Source organism: Nycticebus coucang, chromosome 1, assembly GCF_027406575.1.
Source record: "Nycticebus coucang isolate mNycCou1 chromosome 1, mNycCou1.pri, whole genome shotgun sequence".
Classification (NCBI taxonomy): Eukaryota; Metazoa; Chordata; class Mammalia; order Primates; family Lorisidae; genus Nycticebus; species Nycticebus coucang.
In genome coordinates, this window is record NC_069780.1 from 45,523,298 (window position 1) to 45,537,876 (window position 14,579).

Below are 14,579 nucleotides of genomic sequence, written 5' to 3' on the forward strand. Positions count from 1 at the left end.
CAGGTTAAGAATTATTGACAGTGTAGAAAAATGCAATACAAGCATGTAACTTAGCATATCATTTCTTTCCTATCATCTTCTGCAAAGTGGTGTATATGGGGAAATATCTACACCCAAAAAGAAGACTGGGAGGATATCTATTAAAATCAGAATATATTATAATTATCTGGAATTATATAAATTATAATTATATTTATGGAAAGTTTATTTTGTATTTGCTTTTCTTATTTCTAAGTTTTCTGGTTGAGCATATGTTACTATTATAATAATAGTTATTACCAAGGAAATCAGTTACAAACAATACAAGATTTTTAAAAACCCCATTCATCCCATGTTTTTAGTTTGTGAAATGTGAAAAGAAAATAAAAAAAAACATCTACTATCAATGCATGGACACATTGCTGTTTTTTTGTTGTTTTTTTTTAAGGCGAGCATGGGAACAATATTAATATTCATTTTTCCATTTTAAAAAAGTTGCAATTTTTTTAAACACCAATAAATGCATATCTTAGAGAATGTTAAAAACAATTAAATCCTAATTAGATTTTACTTCTTTTGCTTAGGCAAGAATGGAAATATACTAATGTTTATAAAAGGCCTAATCAGTCAGTAAATGATGAGGAGAGAAAAATAGTTCTGATACAATATAAATCTTCCATCTGGCTCTTATTCCAGGATGTGCTCCAAGATTAATGTTCAATCCTTTTTAAAGATCCTCCTGGCTTCTACTCCTTCATACACGTAAGTCTGAAATGGGTTTACAAACATAGAAGAATTGACCATTAAGATTTGTCTAAATTAAGAAAAATATTAGTATTATTACAGATTTAGATGAGTTTATGCTATTTTTTTCTTGTAGTTAATAGCAACATTTCATATAGATATAGGATACACCATTGAAAACACATTTTGGTTTGTAGTCATTTACATTTTCAGTTAAAGTGGGTACTGTTTATTTGACATATACATATATAGGTTCTCTTCATTCAATAAGCATCAGAAAATATCCATGCTATGTTTTTTAAATAGTTAAGTTTCACAAGAAAAGAAATAGTCTATTCACAGAAGATATATCTTAGCAATGACAAAAATTATTGTTATGTAATCATTTTTGCCTTTAGAAAAGGCAAATCTTTTGTACAACGCACCTGGACTAGTTCACCACCGAGGATTTCTCGGACAGCACACAGTTCATTTCCATTGTCTAACCGTTTGAATTTTCCAACAAGTTTATTTCCCTCAAGAGTCCAGGTCCCCTAAATAATAATAATAAGAAGAAGAAGAACAACAGTAACAAGGCATTTGTTAGGTTCTTACACATATCAGGCACCATTCTGTATTCTATAGATCCACTTTGCTTTTTTTTTTTTTTTGAGACAGAGTATCACTTTGTCGCCCTGTTAGAGTGCAGCGGCATCATAGTGTGCAGCAATCTCAAACTCTTGGGCTCAAGTGATTCTCTTGCCTCAGCCTCCCAAGTGACTGGGACTATAAGTGCCTGCCACAATGCCCTGCTATTTTTAGGGATGGGGTCTTGCTCTTGCTCAGGCTTGTCTCGAACTCTTGAGCTCAGGCAATTCACCCACCTTTGCCTCCCAGAGTGCTACGACTACAAGCATGAGCCACCACACCCAGCTCTATAGATGCACTTTTTCATTTAATCTTCACAGTGGCTCTATGAAGTAGATACTATTATCTCCACTTTACAGAAGTGGAGATTGTAAAATGGCATAGTAAATTACCCAAAATCGCACAGTCAGGATGGAACCTAGGCCATGGACTCTAGAATATGTGTTGATAACCATTATGCTGGTCTCCCTTGATAATTTGCTGAATTGTAAGGCAGATGAGCAGGGATGCTTTTCTAAATCTTTCATGTTAAAGAGTATCTAGGCCAGGCATGGTGGCTCATGCCTATAATCCTAGCATTCTGGGAGGCCAAGGCAAGAGGATCACTTGAGCTTAGAAGTTCGAGGCTAGCCTGAGCAAGAGTGACACCCTATCTCTACCTAAAAATACAAAAATTAGCCAGGTATGGTGGGCAGACACTTGTAGTTCTACCGCTTGGGAGGCTGAGGCAAGAAAATCACTTGAGGGCAGGGGTTTGAGTTTGCAGTGAGCTATAATGATGCCACAGTACTCTAGCTAGGGCAATAGAGTGAGACTCTGTCTCACAAACAAAAACAAACAAAAAAGAGCGCTCTTTTTTCTAAAAAGAAATTTAGTCATGGTTTAAGTTAGTTTCATGAAGAGGCTAAAAATCCTGTACCTGTTTTAATTTATGTTATGGTTGTGGTGATTAAAGAATGACATAAATGATAAAATATTCAGCAGTTCAAGTGTCATTGCAAACATACATTTGTATAATGACCCAGAATAATTCTGAGGCTAAAAACGGTTTTAAAAAAAAACAGTTGCAAGTAGTGACTTCCTAAATTTTTTTATCTTAAACATGAAAAGGTACAGTCCCAGTGATCTGCAATATAGCATTAGACCTTTCCATTTGGTTACTCATTCATTACTTTATTCATTTATTTTGTTATTTTACTACACTTATTAAATAGCTATTTCATTGAAGTTATATAACTCTAAAAGATTTTGTTGCTGTCAGAAGTATAAAGTTGAAAACACTGAGCTCTAAATTTCTTTATGAATAGGCCTGCACTCAGTCATTTAAGGATATTTTTCCAATTCTTATTGTTAAATCCGGATTCTTCATATATGGGTATGAAAATAAAAGGATTATTTTACATATTGGGCAATATACAAGGTGGAGAAACATCATTGGCTTCTTTAATATATGAAGGAGAGCTGTTGTAATTAGACTGTCCAATGTTAAAAACCAAATCATTTTACTGTTGAGTAGAAAACTCAAGAATGAATTGTTCATAAAAAATTTCTTACAGTGAGTTCAGTTCCATCTGCTAGGCTGTAATTAAAGGAGACACCAAGTTCAAAAACAATGTCAATATTTCGAAAAGTGCTTGATTCTTTGACTGTGAATTTATTTCCTTCTTGTGTAATTATCAGTTTCAAATTGTCATGAGCAGCAAGCTTCCTTTTCACTACATTAACACCTGTAAAAGGAAAGACATTGGGAAAACTAAAGCATAATGCTATAGAAAGTGTTTGTTTTTCCAAGGTATGTTTTATTTATTTGTTCATCTTTATTTTGATGGTGGAAAAGAAAACTTGATGGCATTGCCTTTGCACAAGAACTTTCAGATAGCTTCTGAAGGAAAAGCTCAAACTCGGATCAAGAAAACGAATTCAAGCTATTTTACTAAAGCCTAAGAAAAATTAAATGAAGTGCAGAATTCTAGAATCTTAGAGCTGAGTAATTTCAATAAGAGAAATAAACTTTTTGTATAAGAGTTAAGTAAATCAAATTCTAGAAATATCAAATAAAGGAATAAAAGGTATATTAATTTATTTATAAGTAAGCACAACTTTAATTCTGAATATTTAGCACTTTTTTCTTAAGTGCCCCTTTACCATCCATAATGGATTTTAAATTTTGAACTCTGTAATTCTCTTTGGTTTTTGTAGCATTTCTGAGTGACATAAAAATGAGAAAATTGGCAAATTTTATAGCCAAATGTATTCTTACAAGAATGCAGAAGTTTTATAAATTTAAACTTGGAATCTCTAAAGTATAGGATGTATTGATGCAGATTTTTCTTTTAGGGCAAAGACACAAATTTATTTGCCCAACTTATTCAGTACATGGACTGCCAAAGTATTGGTGTAGATTATAAATCAGTTAAATTAAAATACTCAAACAAAATACATAGCTTCTCAAGATTATTTTCAAAGTTTCAAAAGTCAGAGGAAATACAAATTACATCCAATGTATTCAGAGCTATAAGTTTTGATACAATGCCTTTCTACTACTTCATTATATGGTCTTTGCTTTCCCATCCCCTAGAATTTAATGTTTGAAAATCTGGAAGTTATCATTACATATTGGTATTTTCTCACTCTAAACAACACCACCACTATGCAGTTTTCAATGATAGAAGTACAGTCAACAGTAAAGAGTGAAGGAAACCTGTATCATTTTTCAGAGGACAGAACTCTTCTTCCACTAGTGAGACAGTGGATTCCTTGTAATATAAGAAGTGAGAATACGGTTTCCTTCCTCCAAACCATTGCACCTCTTAGACCTTCACCATCATTACCTCAGCATCCATTCCTAAGTCTACAGCTTTATGAATTGGAAAGAAAAGTATCTGTAAGTAAGCAAAGAATGAGCCATGAGGGAATGAAATCTTTACCCATTTTTTCCATGAACTTGTCATAGTTCTCATTCCCGACTACCTTCCAAGTACCATTGAATGCCATGATTTCAGTGGAGTCCGCCTGTAAGCAACCAGGATCCCAGGTGTGACCTTAGGAGAGAATTTATTCTATTTCTTATCTTTGAAACAACTTTGTACTATGATGTGGAAGTTTAAAGTTCAAGAGATACCAAACTGTAACGCTAAATCACTTTAATTTCTCTCTCCATAAATTCCTTAGATCTTCTTCTGAAATTCAACTGAATTAAAACATGATAAGCATACCTACTGTGCCTTAAATTATAATTTGTGGGCAAGTTTATTTCAAGAATTAGAATGCATACTATCTGAAGATAGTTTTTCTGTATATAAGTTCAAAGTTCACATTACCTTGGGGCTAACATAATTTACAGCGTGGACAAAATACCATCTGGGAAATGAGACTATTAATAGCCTATCCCTTTTTCATAACAGCAATCACCTTGTAAAGTAAGCATTTATAATAAAATAAATTGAAAATTTAAAGTTAAGATTACTGAGACTGAAAATGTATTTTCTAATAGGTCCTTTTATGTTTAGAGTTGCCAGGAGTTAAATATCTGGCCACCTTGTGTGACTCGCTCACTATAGGTACTCATTAGCTTTTTGTTTTGGGCTTGAATCTAATAGGCCACTGAGCAAAATTTCCAGAGGCAGAAATGCAGCCAGATAACATGAAAGCTTTCGTAAGAGAAAGAATCAGCTTCTCTGATTCTGGGCAGAGAAAACAAAAGCCAGATTCCACCTATGCCACCAATTCAAACCATTCCTCTGTTTGATTCTCACTGCCTTTTCCCTCCAAACCTGGGAGAGTCCAGAGCCACAGCTCAGTATGTGTCTGAGGAGTGGAGGGACAGAGAATAGCTAAAAAGGCAAAAGGAGAAGGTTTTCACCGCTCTCTCCTTTCCCTGCTGCCGCCTTCCCTCCTGGTGCAGGCCTGAGCTGGGGGAGGAAAACTTTAGTGTGAAGTGCAGAGTGTGGGGTTTGGACTATAAACAAGCCTTAAGATGTTAATTACCAAAAACTGTCTGATTATGACTGAATGTGATCACAGAATGTCTTATTAACCAAGTGTAAGCACAGAAGCTAGCAAGGCCTGCCCAAGACATTATTCAGGGTCAAGGTAGAAGTATCTAACAAATTTGAACAGGAAATTGGGGTATAGAAACCTGTTTTTTATTTTGATATTTTAAAATATTTTTTGAATTTACAAAATCTATTTTATTACTTTATATTTTTTTATTTTGATTTACCCACTTTTTACTTTATTAGGCAAGCACATTAAAAAGTAAACTACCTTCTACTATCTCTATTATTTCATTAAAAAAGAAAAAGAAATCCAAACGCACACACTGGGTTGAGGAGAAAGGTTATAATAATGAACCTCCTTTCAATTAATAACTGTAGTGTTATTACAAAATTGAGTACGTTGCTTTAGTTTTTCTTTCTTTTTGTCAAAGATAATGAAAACATTATCAGTCAGGAACCATCAACCTACTATACTTTCAAGCCAGAGAAAAGGCCCAGCACAGTGGCTCACACCTGTAATCCTAACACTCTGGGAGGCCGAGGAAGGTGGGTTGCCTGAGCTCAGGAGTTCTGCAGGAGCTGGAGCAAGAGTGAGATCCTGTCTCTACTAAAAATAGAAAAAATTAGCTGGGTATCCTAGTGGGCATCTATAGTCCCAGGTACTCAGGAGGTTGAGGCAGGAGGATCACTTGAACCCAGGAGTTTGAGGTGGCTGGGAGCTGTGGTGATGCCACAGCACTCTACCCAGGGTGACAGGTGACTCTGTCGAAACAAAAAATCTAAAACCTGAAGGAAAGTAGAAAGTTTATGGTTATTTAAAACCAAGGACTAGGCTTGGCACTTGTAGCTCAAGTGGCTAAGGCGCCAGCCACATAGACCTGAGTTGGTGGGTTTGAGTCCAGCCTGAGCCTGCCAAACAACAGCTGCAACCAAAACATAGCCGGGTATGGTGGCAGACACCTGTAGTCCCAGCTACTCGGAAGGCAGAGGCAGGAGAATCACTTGAGCCCAGGAGTTGGAGGTTGCTGTGAGCTGTGATGCCACAGTGCTCTACCCAGGGCAACAGCTTGAGGCTCTGTCTCAATAAACAAACAAACAAACAAATAAATAAATAAAACCAAGGACTAAATAATCTCTCAGGTAATCCTTTGTTTATGGCAGTTGGTGAATTTAGGAGGCTGCGGATGATGAATACAATCTTTCCAGGTTAGAAAAATAGGTATATCTGGTCACCAAAATAGAAATATGGTGCAGTGAAAAGAACTTGTGTCTTAGAAACAAAATGACTTGGGTTTCAGAACTTCTCACAATACCCATTACTATGCAGGATTTTGGTCAGACGACTCAACCCTTTCTCACCGTATAAGATGAAGATAATAAAAGTGCCTTATACGCAGAGTTTATGCACAGTTTATAAAAAGCACCCATCTTAGCAGCTGATAGACATCAGGCACTCATTAAACCTGAGGTTCTCTCCTCATTCTCTGAAAAAGGAAATTCAACAGTAATAACAATGTCTTAGCAATATCCCAGAGCTCAAACCACTTTGATATTTTGTAAAGAAAGTCCATTTTGTTCTTGTGTTTATTAGAGAACCATCTTAAAATTATTTAGGTATTCTGTGACTTATAGGAGTGATCGACTTGGGCATGGGTATGCTTTGGATTTGCCTGCTAAGTATACCATTGTGCTGTGAGTGTGTGCCCCTCTGGGAATACATCTTTCCACTTGTTTGGATCTATCCTTCTTGAGAAGGCTTTCCAGGTATTCAAAGGAAATTGAGTATTGTGATCTAATCTTTGGTTTCTGCAACCATATCGGCACTGGGAGTGCCTAAAGCCACTGCCTCTTGCAGAGTCCTGGTTGTACCACCTTGGTGGTCTGGGTAAGGTATGGGAGAATTCCCTGGATTACCAGGCAAAATCTCTTCCTCTCTTCTCTCATTCTCTTTGCTGTTTGCTGGAGTTGGGGGAGGAGTGACATCAGCACTCCCTCCTTGCCACCAGCACCAGATTTTATCTGAAGCTAGCACAGTTTCACCCAAACCCTTGGTGACGGGTGCCTGACTATCTCTGATGCTTATTTAAAGCCAAACATCTCTTTAGTCAGCAGGTGGTGAATCTTGCCACTTCTGCTAGGTTTATCAATTAAGTTCATTAACTCATCCTAGAAAAAGTGCTACTTACCTCTTCGCTGAATGTCACTATAATCATCCTTGAAGTACTCCCATTGGGAAGCTATGCATTTGTTCAGTTTTGGAACTTTTTCTGGAATGACCATCAGAGCTCTTGACGTATAAGTCTGATAATTAAGTTCATGAATAGGCCTGTGAGTGTGCCTCTGTTGCTTACATTGGCAGCATGGTATAAACAACTTGGTAAGGTTTCATAACCTTGTTATATCACTGTTCACAGCTATTTTCATATCAACATGCGGCAGTGTTTGCTGAGCAGCATTTTTTATTGTTGTTGTGTGAGTTTGTGTACCATATGATGACAACTCTGATGGTCAGTCCTGAAAAAGAGTTCCAAAACTGCTTTGACAGGTGGACTAAGTGCTGGCATTGATGCATAGCTTCCCAAGGGCAATACTTCGAAGGTGACCATAGTGATACTTAGCAATGAGGTATGTAGCACTTTTCCTAGGATGAGTTCATGAACTTAACCTCATATATTCTTTCCTTCAGAGCAGCATGTTTCTTTTTGACCCAGAGTGAGTCCAGAAATGAGAATAATGCCCCTGGAGTTTTGCAACATGGGCCTGTGGCCAACCTAGTCATAAATCAGTATTTAGAAATAACTTTGTCCAATATAGTAAAGAATGCTCTTTATTAAAAATTAAGACTTCTCCCCACCCCACTTCATTCCAGGGCCTGGCTATAAGCAGGCCAACAGTCTTCCAGGGAAGAGTATGCTATAAATCTTCTTGCTAATCCCCTGTCATTTTGGAGGGTGGGTAGAAAGCATCAAGGTCTAACTCTCCAGGTATTAGAGTCCCTCACCTCTGCTGGTCATTCTTTCTGCCTCTCAGATTCTTTTTTTGTAGCAACGTGTCCCTAGAATTCTTATTTTCAGGTTGCCTCAACCCTTTCAGACCATCCTCTTGGACCGGACACGTTGTAAATTAACTTGGGCTGGTTTTCCTATCATTTACTCCTTGTCTAGTCCCTGGGATTCATGTGCTTCTGACTCACTATTAGAACAGAGGGCAGTACCTTCTAGTCTCCCACCCTATTCTGCTGTCATAGGCTGCTCTAGCAGATTCTATAAGGGTCACCTATTATTATTGCATGTGCTCCCCAATAAGGGCAGGGACTAGGGTGAAACTAGTTAAGTCATTTTGGGTACAGAATGTAAGGGGGAGTACCAAAAACTTAGTAATCAAGATAAAAATTTTAAGACCATATTTTTCCAAAATAAACAATAAATGAAACCATGATGAACAAAATATCAAAAAAATTAAGTACAGGATCAGTGGAGAGAATATTTACTGAGTTCTGTGACTCTTTAGAGGCCGTGTAGGCAAGTGTTGTCTCTAGTCCTTTATAATATATTTCTCTTTCCACTGAAATAATCCTCAAAAAAAAAAAGAAAACCCTCTCCATTGCCATTTTCTTTTATAGCTATGTTGTGGGTGTTAAAACTTATTATCATGGCTGGGTGGAGCGACTCCTATCTGGAATCCTAGCACCATTTGAGGCCCAGGCCTGAGGTTAGCTCACTTGAGCTCAGGAATTCCAGACCAGTCTGAGGCTAGAGTGAGACCTCATTTCTACAAAAAATAGAGAAATAAGCCAGGCCTGGTGTTCCATGCCTATAGCCCCAGCTACTCAGGAAGCTGAGCCCTGAAGATCACCTGAGCTGAGGTGTTTGAGGTTACAGTGAGCTGTGATGACTTCCCTGCACCACTCCAGCCCAGAGACACAGTGAAACTGTTAAAAAAAAAAAAAAGACAAAGAAAAAAGAACTTTTGTTGTTGTTCGAGACAGAATCTTACTGGCTGGACTAGAGTGCTCTCTGTGTCAGCCTAGCTCACAGCAACCTCCAACTTCCAACTCCTCAGTTCAAGAGATCTTCCTGCCTCAACCTCCCAAGTAGTTGAAATTATAGGCACCCACCACACAAAATTTAGGCTCTGTGGTGTAATAATACAGTTTGAAATGTGTTTTTTACATTGTTGTATTAGTCGAAATTTCTGATTTAATTACAGTTATCCACCTGTCTATCCATTTATTGGGTTTGTGTATGAAGCAGAATAAAGACAATCTTTAAACCCTAATGTTAATCCACTTTAGAGTTAAACTAAGGACTGTAAAAAGGAAATGTTTATAATTACAAAGGAAATAAATACTAAACTGGTCTACCTCATCAAGTAGTTCTGGAGCACAAATTGATATGCAAAATTAAAGAGTGACGGTGCATTTTGGTCATTTAATCATTTTTAGAAATGTCCCACAAAAACATGTTAAGTTACTGTCTCTCTATTATGCCCACATCTCTGCCTCTGTAGATTTAACCTTGTGAGTTATTCTGAAACAGTTTATTCAACAGTTTTCATTCTATTTGATTTCAATGTAAACAGAGACCCAGCTTCAGAGGTAGACTAAAGAGGCTGGTATTGTTCAGGGAGAACTTAAGAACCTTTAAGCTGAAGAATTGTCAGCTTCCTTGTAGACAGGGTTTTATTAACTTTCAGCTTTTTTTTGGAGGTAATTATTAACAGAGAATTAAACTTTGTATCAAATAATACAGATATGCATGTAATTAGAGGCCTTAAGATTTAAAGAAAAAAGAATTTAAAGTTTTTAAAAAGCTGCTATATTAAAGGGATAATATAGTCAATAAATATTTGCTATCTATTTAGGTTAATTTATATGTGACTATGGACTTCAACGATTTGAATGTTCAAGGGTAATTCTCTAAAATCAATTAAGGCAGCTTTGGCTATTTTTGTAGACAGATTATCAAGTTTCCCTTGGAGTTCAACTGCAGTATAATGGTCTGTGAAGTACAATCCAGTTATCAGCTGGGGTTGTCTTGGTCAATTGAATGACCCTGCTCCATTTGGACAGCCTAGAATTCATTTGGCCCAATAACCTAAACTGTAACATACTGGCCACACAATGGAGAAGTCTACAGAACCATTTCTGCTTAGAATAGCATAATTGAGATTTGAATTAATTCTAATCCCAAAAGCTGTTTTAGCCCATGGCATATGAACTCTGAAACCCAAATACTAAAATCTTACTATGTAAAAATGATCTACATAGTACAAAAAGTATGTAGATTGAATTGAATTTCATACCATGTTGTTTTCCTAAAATATACTGTCTACAGAGTTCTTGAAAATTAGTTCATGCTGCTGAAAGATCATATTTAAACTGAATTACAGCAGCCCTCCTTCAGTGAAAGGCCAACTTGTCCAAAGAATGATGTAGGGCCCAATGACACCTGGGAGTGGGTGGCCCCATGCTGCAAGTGAGTAGAAGGTCAGTGAAAATGAACAGATTTTAAGAAGTCCACATTTCTAAAAGCATCTTACAAAGAGTAAATTGTAATTCAAGAACATATATAAGCTTACTTATATTTTCATTAATACTAGCCTTTATGTGGAAAAATACTTTTCATGTATATAGTGCAAATAACAATAATACAATAATTACTCTAACTATTCCAAATTTAAAAAGTAGAATGGTACTATAGCAGGCATATCCTCTTGGCACTCACTGTTCCCAGAAGGTACTAATGGCTGTCTACGCTATGTACCTGAGATGCTTTGCCTATGATTGCTCCTCTGGCCTCAGAAAATATGCTTAGCCCCTATAAGCAGGAATGCTGGAAGTGCAAGGGAGTTAAGGCCACCAGGAGCAGTCCTCAGCTAAAAACAGGGTAAGAGCTCATGCAGAAATATCCAAAGTTCAAGTGGGATGACTTTGAGGTGTGTTTTTTTTTTTTTTTTTTTTTTTTTTTTTGACACAGAGTCTCACTTCATCACTCTTGGTAGAGTGCCTTGGCATCATAGCTCATAGAAACCTCAAACTCTTGGGCTCAAGTGATTCTCTTGCCTCAGCCTCCCAAGTAGCTAGGACTATAGGTGCCCACCACAATGCCTGGGTATTTTTAGAGGTGGGGTCTCGCTGTGGCTCAGGCTGGTCTCAAACCTGTGAGCTCTGGCAATCCACTTGTCTCGGCCTCCCCAAGTGCTAGGATTACAGGTGTGAGCCACCATGCCCAGTTGAGGTGTATTTTATACAGTCTTTAAGAGGAAATAATCTCCAAGTGAAATCAAGCTCCGTTTGTCCACATTAAGAACCTGCTTATTATTAATTTAGCCTGTGTAGACTTATATCCCTTCCCTTCCCATTATTCACTTCCATGCTAGTATTTCCTGGTATAATCTCTGGAAAGAATCCTTACATTGGGGTTTGCTTCTGGTGGAATTGCCAATGCCAATACTGTTGAATATTGCGTGACCGGAGACGTGAACGAACAGCAGCTTTGCCGTGGGTGTAAACTCGCTCCTGTAATTATTAAGTCAAGAAACAGACTACACGAGATGGGATGGTGTGTAGCAAAAAGCTTTATTCAGGGTTTTGATTTTATACTTTTTTAGTTACGTACACAATCTATCATCTGTTAGTTCCATCATTATCTTATTTTACCTATCTGAAATTAACTTGAAAGGAAATATTTTGTTATCATATCAATACAATCACTTTTGTAGTAAACCTCTTCTTCTAAACACTGACTAATTTCTGGGCAGGTATCTAAATAAGATCACAAAGAAGAAAGTAGCCACAGAGGAACAATTACTGGAAGAATATCTTCAAGCATTCACTCAGTTTACTCAGTATGAAGTAATGACTGTGTCTTTTCCTCAGGGAAAAGCACCTATAGACCTCTGACAATATGTTGTTAACATACGTCAACCCTCTGGCCCGTATCTCTGAGGAAGGGCAGCATGCCCTTTGATCTCAGACTTCATGGGGTGCACAGCTTCAGAGAAATGGCTTATGGAATTTATAACTCCAGGGAAGCCAACTCCGTGTGTATCACAGAGGGGCCCAGTCCCTTAAGCCTCTGCAAGATTAGCAAGCTGTTTTAAACTCACACTGAGTTCACTTTGTGTGCTTGATGTAGGATATGTTTATTTCTAAATATTATCCTACATTGAAGTTCTCTATATTCATCCCCAATCACATTTCTGCTTTTTTCCCTCACCAAAAGTAACTGCTGTTTTCATTTTTAATGGTTATTGTTGCTTTCCTATTTGTAATAGCTTTGCTAAATATAGTAAAGATATTAGTAATTACACTGGTTTGCTGTAGCACAGTACCACAGACTAGGTGGCTTAAACAACAGAAATTTTCTCCCAGTTCTGGAAGAGGCTAAAAGTCTAATGCAGGTAGAATAGGAACTGAAGACCCCATTCTTGGCAAGGGAAAACACCCCCAGAAAAGGGGAAAAATTAAAAAGTAAGCTGAGTGATTCAGAACAAAGGGAAGTCAGACAGTTTACCTTTAAGCCAGCCACTGCTAAATTTCTTATCTGAGCAAGTTTCCTGCTTTTCTTAGAGCTCTGGTCAATTGGGGATATAGCTTACTAACATAGCTGCTAGGTCTGTGAACACTCTGAAGAATAATGGCCACAGAATATGCTGTGGCAAAGCCTGGAAAGATACATTAACTAGGCCATTTCCTGTTGGGGTCCTGCCCTGGGGGCAGGGTCCGCTAAGACCCATGGAATTGGTGCAACCAACTGAAGAAATATGAAGTTAGGAACAATAATAAAGAAAGAGACACAGAATAGAATTTTCAAAGGTGGGAGCTCAGGGGACCACTGCCTATTTGGGGGCTCCAGGGAGCAGCCTCAAGTCTTTGTTCCACACAGCTTTTATTGAAATCTGCCCAGGTGGTAAGCTGAGGGAGGGAACAAGGACACTAGCAGTTTCTCTGAGTGAGCATATCAGCTTCTATTGTTATTATTATTAACTTTAAGTATTTGAGCAGTTTTGAGCACCTGAAACTTAAGCCTTGTGTGGGGGAAGCCTCCTGTGTGAAGTCACACACAGATTCCTAGCAAGGTGTTAAGCTCCGCTAGTTCACTTGAAACAAAACTTACTCAGTCTGAGCAATATGATATCCAATAATACCATAATAACAGGGGACTTAAACACTCCTCTGACAGAGCTGGATAGATCCTCTAAACAGAAATTAAACAAAAATATAAGGGACTTAAATGAGACCCTAGAACAACTGTGCTTGATAAATGCATATAGAACACGCCATACCAAAGATAAAGAATATACATTCTTCTCATCGCCCTATGGAACATTATCCAAAATTGATCATACCCTAGGACACAAAAGAAACCTCAACAGAATCAAAAGAACTGAAATTTTACCTTGTATCTTCTCAGATCACAAGATACTAAAGGTGAAACTCAACTCCAACAAAAACGTTCAACATGGAACGTTTCCAAGGCATGGAAATTAAACAACCTTTTGTTGAGTGACAGTTGGGTGCAGGAAAGAATAAAACAGGAAATTATTAACTTCTCTGAGCATAACAATAATGAAGACACAAGCTACAAAACCTGTGGGATACTGCAAAAGCAGTTCTGAGAGGAAAATTTATCTCTTTAGATGCCTACATTCAAAAAACAGAAAGAGAGTGCAACAAACTCACAAGCCATTTTATGGAATTGGAAAAAGAAGAACGATCTAAGCCTAAACCCAGTAGAAGAAAAGAAATATCCAAAACCAAATCAGAAATCAATGAAATTGAAAACAAAAGAATCATTCAGAAAATTAATGAAACAAAGAGTTTTTTTTTTTTTTTTTTTTTGTAGAGACAGAGTCTCACTTTATGGCCCTCGGTAGAGTGCCGTGGCCTCACACAGCTCACAGCAACCTCCAACTCCTGGGCTTAAGCAATTCTCTTGCCTCAGCCTCCCAAGTAGCTGGGACTATAGGCGCCCGCCACAACGCCCGGCTATTTTTTGATTTTGCAGTTTAGCCAGGGTCGGGTTTGAACCCGCCACCCTCGGTATATGGGGCCGGCGCCTTACTGACTGAGCCACAGGTGCCGCCCAAGAGTTGGTTTTTTGAAAAAATAAATAAAATAGATAAACCTGTGGCCAGACTAACTAGAAATAGAAAAGTAAAATCTCTAGTGACCTCAATCAGAAATGATAAAGGGGAAATAACAACTGATGCCACAGAGATACAAGA

At 37.6% G+C, this 14,579-nt stretch overlaps 1 protein-coding gene across 1 annotated transcript; it reads right to left on the reverse strand.

Moving 5' to 3' along the window:
* Positions 1-434: 434 nt before the first annotated feature.
* Positions 435-4,376, reverse strand: FABP2 (fatty acid binding protein 2). The gene is made up of 4 exons (XM_053572735.1): positions 4,278-4,376; positions 2,905-3,077; positions 1,149-1,256; positions 435-747 (listed from the first exon to the last, which is right to left on the reverse strand). The coding sequence occupies exons 1-4, from the start codon at positions 4,342-4,344 to the stop codon at positions 697-699; spliced, it is 399 nt and encodes a 132-aa protein (XP_053428710.1). The 5' UTR covers positions 4,345-4,376; the 3' UTR covers positions 435-696.
* Between the last annotated feature and the right edge of the window lie 10,203 nt (positions 4,377-14,579).

Excerpts from the sequence above, each read along its gene's own strand:
- FABP2 (XM_053572735.1), bottom strand. The coding sequence starts at position 4,344 with ATGGCATTCAATGGTACTTGGAAGGTAGTCGGGAATGAGAACTATGAC. Across the intron at positions 1,257-2,904 it reads CAGATGGAACTGAACTCACT|GGGACCTGGACTCTTGAGGG; the intron begins GTAAGAAATTTT and ends ATTATTATTTAG. Across the intron at positions 748-1,148 it reads TCGGTGGTGAACTAGTCCAG|ACTTACGTGTATGAAGGAGT; the intron begins GTGCGTTGTACA and ends AACCCATTTCAG.